At 38.5% G+C, this 7,500-nt stretch overlaps 1 protein-coding gene across 2 annotated transcripts in view; it reads left to right on the forward strand.

The window, feature by feature from the left end:
* myom2b (myomesin 2b) overlaps positions 1 to 7,500 on the forward strand; it is a 51,240-nt gene that overhangs the window by 42,815 nt on the left and 925 nt on the right. For both annotated transcript variants that reach the window (XR_013933217.1, XM_080429278.1), the window contains exons 38-39: positions 2,182 to 2,304; positions 6,447 to 7,500. The exon at positions 6,447 to 7,500 is cut by the window's right edge. Coding sequence is in view for 1 of the 2 variants with exons in the window: in XM_080429278.1 (XP_080285404.1) it covers positions 2,182 to 2,304; positions 6,447 to 6,668 (345 nt within the window). In the remaining variant the exon portion in view is untranslated. The remainder of the gene's footprint in view (positions 1 to 2,181; positions 2,305 to 6,446) is intronic.

Consider the following 7,500-nt stretch of genomic DNA (forward strand, 5'->3'; position numbering starts at 1 on the left):
TAGTTAGATATTTATAAAAGGCACAGACAGACTTAACCACTTCCATGCCCTATTTGGGTATGACATTATAGGTGAAAATGTAAAATTTTCAAAAAACTAAAACAGCAGATCTACAAGCTCACATGTTCGTTGTGAGCTTTTCGATTGGCTATTTTTTGCTACTTTTGTGTGACACTGTCTTACATCAAAGTATAAAATAGGGCATTAAAGACAAAAAAAGATTAAACATGAAGATGCAAGGGTTTCTGCCCAAAAGCGATGATATATACAGTAGTACTGCAAATGAGGAGATCCAAAAGGCATCTCTTAAAGCCTCTATGGGGATGTTCCTACTACAGCACAAGTACAGTACAGTAGTATGCATACATAATACAAAATGCGATCAATCTCCCAAATCTCTCAACAAAATATAATTAGGGAGCATAAAAATAGATCAAATAAAATATCATTCTCTGGAATCCATAGGAGGGAGTGAAGCAATACTAGGGAGGGCAGAAGGTTTCCTCCGGAGACACAGTGGAATATATACACTTGGTTTTGTCTTCATATTTCCCAACATCATAACCCCAGCATCTATATTCTGGGGGGAACATTAGCCAAAAATAGCAGATCTGCAAGCTCACGTGTCACAACGCGTCGCAACTTGCAGATCGGCTATTTTTTGGCGAAGAGATTTGGTGTTGACAGTAAAAAGTAGTCCAAGTACAGAGCCAATTCAGGTCCAGTTTACTAAGTCTACATCAGGGGTTCTCAAACTTCCATGGCCCAGGGGAGACATTTTTCCAGGTACCCCCTCACTCTCGCAGCACCGATAAGCATATACTACATATACTACAACCGCATGTGTACATTTAAATGCCATTGGCACTATTTGTATTAAAAAACGTGTCAATTGAAATCATTCAGACCCATTTCATAGTCATAAACAGAAACCACTACTACTATATGAATCATGTGCCAATAGTCATTTTATTCAAATTGCTTTTGTGCAAAACCTGACAGCCAGTGGTGGCTTATCCAATGGGCTTGAGGTGCTGAAGCACAGGGCACCAACCTTTGGGGGGGCACCTAGCGGCGTGAAAAAAAAAAAAACGCCGAAATGTAGAGCGTCCCCAGCGTTGACAAATCCGTCCCGGGGGGCACCAAACCGTGTCCGCGCTGCACCCGCCCCCCCCCTTGAAAAAAACGTCCCGGGGGGCACCAAACCGTGTCCGCAAAAGCATAATTGCCTCAGATGCCTATAACACTAACGAGCGTCAACGAGCGTCAGCTGGAAACAGACACACACACCTGCCCTCTGCAGTGCTCTAATTCGAAAGTGAGTGGAGTCTGTCTCATTTCTCTGCAAAAGCCCTTGAATATGATGGAATATGATTAAGTATTACTGTGATTATGGTAAGCTCACATTTCATATCACACACACCATACAGTTAGAACTTAAGCAACTTTCACTACCCCTCCCCCATAAAAAATTCAAAAATTAATAAAAAAAATATTTTTTTATCAAAACAATTAAAGGTAGGGTAAGTGATATTTTTTGGTTAAAACAAAAAGTATTTTTTTTTAAGGTTAAAATACTATATTCTGATAGTAATCATTGCTATAGAGTGTTTGTTCAGTAACAGGAGTCTCCCCGTCTCTCCAGCTCTTTAATAAACAGAAAATACATTTTTCGGTAGGTGTCAAAATCTCAGCCAATCAGGAGAAAGTACCCATTTTTAAGCTTAATTTGTATAGTTTTCAGTTCTAATTTTGCATGCTCATTTCTTAGTGTCATCACTTCCAATTTCACTTGTTTAATCTGTATCCTGATTGAGTTCTCTGTCCTGGTTGGATAAAATTGGAAATGAAACTACAAAAAAAAAAAAAAAACTACAAAATACATTTTCTGTTTTATAAAGAGCTGGAGAGACATGGAGACTTTTTATATGGACAGGACACTCTATAGTAACGAGCACTATCAGAACATAGACCCATTTTGCAATTATTTGAATAATTGCAAATCACTTACACTACCTTTAAATTATCAAAAAAAAAAAAAATTAATCAAAATTTTTTATTTTATTTATTTTTTAATCTGTGAATTATTTCGCGGACCCCCTGGCTATGCGTCGCGGACCCCACTTTGAGAACCGTGGGTCTAGTGGTTAACATAGACATGGCTTTGTCTTCATATTTCAGTATGTGGTGTCCCTGGACTCGGGATATGCCAGTCTGACAATCAAAGGAGTCTCCATGGATGATTCAGGCAAATACACCATGACCGTCCAGAACAAATACGGTGGAGAATGTGTGGATATAGTGGTGAGTATGACTTTGCTTGCATGTGTGTGGTGGTGGCGGGATTTCTAATCAGATTTTCTGTCCATCTGTGCCACAGTCACAGATGTCCTTCATTCATCACAATCAGATATTTATTGCTGCTGGATTTGTACGCCGCTTAGATGAGATGTTGACGTGATTTGTTTCACTTTGGAGTTCAAAGTTGATATGAGTTAGTGAAGGATTACGACAAATGTCTCCTGTCTCATTTTAATACAGAATACAGATACATATTTTGGGGTTATAGTGAAATCAATACAAACAAGTAAGACGCGCGAACGCGGTAAGCGAACGCAAAAAAAATAAAAGAATAATGAAAACAAATATTTAAAAAAAAGTAACCAATAAAAAAAAATACAAAAAATACAAAAAAAATCTGCGTTACAAGGAGCATCTTAGAAAAATACAAATTCACAAAAAATAAACTTTGAATGTTTTTGAACAATTCAACAAAGTGTTTGAAGTGCCTGTTTCACCCACTTCCGGGGGGCGGAGCCAAAATCCGAGCCCGAAGTATTTGTTCGTAGACCCCCACTTAGGGGGGGTAGAAAAAGTTTCGGAGCGATTCGGGCACTTTTCATTTAACATGGGGTTTCAATGGGGAGTTTTTAGGAGCCTTCTCCGGGGCGTGGCTTCCGGGGGAAGGGGCGGGCTTAAACGCAACCTTGACAGGTGTGTTCAGTTTTCAAAGACCTTTCATTTGATGTATGGTACGTCTAAATTGGACATTTACTTATCTCAGAGGAGCTGCACACAGCCAGTGCACACAGAGACACAGACAGAGACACAACCCGAGCACGGTTTCATAGTAAGCTCCACTTGCGCGGAGGCGCGCCTTCGGCGCGCCTCCTTCCGCTGCGTTCGCAACTATCCAGGAATATATACCCCCTATGGGTATTTTTTGGAGGTGTGCTCTATAGAGGCCCCTCAACAGTTTGAAGTTGATTAAATGTTGCGTTCATGACATGGCCTTTTTTGTAAGAAATAGGCCCTTCCCTCAAATCTTTGAAGTCAAACGTATGGAATATCAAAAAGCAGTTTTGACATTCAATCACTCATTGTAACATGACTCCTCAGATCATGTGTACTGAATTTGGTGGTGGGGTCATGTTTCTGCAACAAACATTCATTTAAGGTTCTTTATTCAATTGACATTTGTGGGGCCCCCTTTGGGTGTAAGTGAATCACTTTTGGTGCTGCAATGTTTATATAAAAAGAATGACTCCATAGATGTGTAGTAATATATTCCGTATATACCAGTTTGTGTGATTCCAAGGAATCCTGGGTAAAGTATGTTTTGGTTGTATTGTATGGCCTACAATACGGTTCAAGAGTCACAGACCAAAAAGGAAAGTGGGCTGGTATTGCACCACCGTGAGGCCGATTTAAAAAATATAGGGTTGAGTGACTTCCTTGGCTTACCGGCAGTGTGCTCAAAAAGTTTTCACTGCTGCTCGGTCCAGCGGTTTGCGAGATTAGCTCTGGACAGATACCCAGACAGACACACACACACACACACACACACACACACACACACACACACACACACACACACACACACACACACACACACCAAAACAGGCCAAAACCATTATTTATAATAATGCATTTATACAGCAGTGGAATGTATTAACTATTATACCACAGTTCACCTCACATTGTGAGTGTCTGAGAAGCATTCTAAAGAGTTTTATCTCCAGATAAGTGTTTTTAGTTTTTTCCCCCCGCTAATCATAAATATTGATAATGGAACTGTGTGGTATAATCACAATAATGCATTTGAGGTCATGCTATATATACTATGATATATTGGCACTGGTGTGTTCATCTAAGACTGCAGTTCACCAGTGCCAGTAACTCATGGTATAGCGCTCCCTCTCCTGTATTATTGATTAATACATAATACATACAAACACTTACACGTACATAAAACAAGTGCAATAATATTTATTTATGCCTATAGTTTTCTATTTTATTTTATCTTTAATTTCATTTTAAGATAAATATATTCTTACTGTGTAAATGTAGTTTTTTATGTTGTTAGTTACTGCAATGTACCTCACAGAGACAAATTCCTCATGTTTGTACAAGTACAGTATGTCTGGTGTATGCTCTAACAGGCCCACCATATCCTCCGCCGTGTCCTTTATCTTTATCAATCTACCGGTATGTCCAACATTATAACGCTATACATCTTTATAAGTCCCTCAGACTACGTCCAATATTAGAGCTCTATATATCTTCATATGTCCCAGTCCACGTCCAACATTATATATCTTCATATGTCCCAAACCTCTCACTATCTCTGTGTCTGTTCCTCTTTCTCCATCTGCCTCTCTCTTGATCTATATCTCTCTCTCATTCTACCTAATCTTTCTCTCTCCATCACTACCACTATCCTTTTATGTGTATCACTCCATCTCTATCTGTCTGCAAGCCATTTCCATCTCACATCTCCCTTTTGCCTGATTTATACTTGGTTGCATGTTGCGATGCATGCTCTAAAAGGCCCACCATATCCTCCACACAGTGTTGCAAAATATTTTACTTTATTAGCGCACACACACATGGTTATTATTAGGCCAATTGTTATTCTGGTTATTATTCTGATTATTAATATTATTATTATTAGCACTGGGATTAGATAACATACAGTAGTTGTAACAAGCAGAAGGGCCATTACAGGGAGATATTTATGGAAACGTAGTTTAAAAGAAATACTAAATAGTATACAGTGCATCCATACATGAATACCAGTACCTGTATGTAGAGCAGGGATTCTCAACCTGTGGGCCGGGACCCACTGGTGGGCCGTGAGGATATTGCAAGTGGGCCCCCAAATAATTGGAAAAAAACATTAAGACTTTATTGATAACATAACATTAATATTTATTAAAGAAAATTAGGTAATAATAAAAAGTAATGGTATTTTAACCTTGAAAGTTAGTTTTCATTGTGATACCGATAAATAGGAGTAGACTTTTGGCTGCCTTGTTAAAGGTAGGGTACGTGAATTATTTTGGTTAAAATAAGTGTTAAAGGTAGGGTAAGTGATATTTTTGGGTTAAAACAAAAATTATTTTGTTAAAAGGTTAAAGCACTATATTCTGATAGTAATCATTGCTATAGAGTGTTTGTTCAGTAACAGGAGTCTCCCCGTATCTCCAGCTCTTTAATAAACAGAAAATACATTTTCTGGTAGGTGTCAAAATCTCAGCCAATCAGGAGAAAGTACTCATTTTTAAGCTTCATTTTTATAGTGTTCCAGTTCCAATTTTGCCTGCTCATTTCTTAGTGTCATCACTTCCAATTTCACTTGTTTTATCTATATCCTGATTGAGTTCTCTATCCTGATTGGATAAAATTGGAAATGAAACTGAAACTGAAACGAAAACGCATTTTCTGTTTTATAAAGAGCTGGAGAGACATGGAGACTCTTTATATGGACAGGACACTCTATAGTAACGAGCACTATCAGAACATAGACCCATTTTGCAATTATTTGAATAATTGCAAATCACTTACCCTACCTTTAAATAGCTATATATTATGATACAGTAACCATCACTATAGAGTGTTTGTTCACTTACAGGGGTCTCACTGCCTATCCAGCTCTTTAGTAAAAACGCTATTTTAGTAAAAATCTATTTTCATGTCGGGATACCAATTTCATCCAATCAGGAGAGAGAACTCATACTGGATACAGGATTAACAAGTGAAATTGGAAGTGATGAAACAAAGAAATGAGCAGATAAAATTGGAACAGGAACAACAAAAAAAAAGCTGATAAATACTCTCTCTTGATTGGCTGAAATTTGCAACCCGCCTGAAAATGTATTTCTTGTTTATTAAAGAGCTGGAGAGATGGGGAGACCCCTGTTTCTGAACAAACACTCTATACTAGCAATGATTAATATCACAATATAGAGCTTTAACATTTTAACCAAAAACTTTTAGTTTTAACCAAAAAATATCACTTACCCTATACCTTTAAGTGGTCAGATGGGTGTACCGCGGACGCTTTCGACATTGTCAAGAGGGCCCTGCTCCAGTAAAGGCTGGTAACCACTGTTCTAACTCTCTCTCTCTAACTCTCCTCCTTTCCTTTCTCTGTACCTCATCAGGTCAGCGTGTACCGCTCCGGTGAGACACTTCCAGTAGTCAAACCAACCCTGGGCGGCAAAACCATCATCCCTCCCAAACTCCCAATTGAAATGCCCCAGCCCAAGGTCGTTGCAGGCTCCACCCCTGCACCCTCTCCCAGCCCCGCCTCTCCCAGCCCCACCCCTCCCAAAGCTGCAGCCGGCAGGGGGGTTAAGAGCCCCACCCCTACTAAGAGGAAGTAGGAAGTACAGACAGGAAGTCAACTAAACAATGCACACTGTAATGCACATAATGCTTCTCCACACAGAATTAAATAAAATTGAATTTGAGCCTTTATACACTGTAAAAACGGCATTGTTCGTTTAACACTGAGAGTGTACAAATGGCACCAAATGGACCTGTAAGGGTCCATTTGATGACTTTTTTTTCACTCTCAGAGATACAATAGGATTTGACTGTGTAGAGTTACTGATTTTCTCTCACATGCTACACAATAGTGTTGAACTTAATTGAGTTTAACTGACTGTGACAGAGAAGAGTAAGGGAAGCTTGAAGCTTGAAGATGCTTGAAGAGAGATTAAGTAAAAGAATATCACATGAATAATGAATGGAATAATTAAAGGGAAAATACATAAAAATGAACAAAAAACACAAGCAATAACTGAGCATGTGAAGTGAATGGAACTGGAACTGAACTGGATTAAAAGTGACATTGAATTGAAATATAATACATATTTTCAGGATAGCTGTGTGTACAGGTGTAAGAAAAGAAAAAAACAATCAAACACGTAAATCACGTACAGTATATAGCTATATCTTGGAAAGAAGAAATAAAAAAATAAGAAAGGTTATTGAAAACAGAGTGATTGAACAGTATGCGGTGTACAGTATACAGTATAATATTATCCATGCAGCATAGAGTAGCATAGTAGGTGGAGGGTCACCCATAGAAACTAACTATGAGAGTTACAGCCACTATTCTGAAATGGCTCAATTTCATCTTTCGTCATAATTATTATTTTGGTTTTGATATGTAATTGCTAGTGTCCTGCAGAGCCATTGCATTTTCAAAAT

The sequence above is a fragment of the Gymnoscopelus braueri genome, assembly GCF_963280865.1.
Source record: "Gymnoscopelus braueri genome assembly, chromosome: 1".
Lineage (NCBI taxonomy): Eukaryota > Metazoa > Chordata > Actinopteri > Myctophiformes > Myctophidae > Gymnoscopelus > Gymnoscopelus braueri.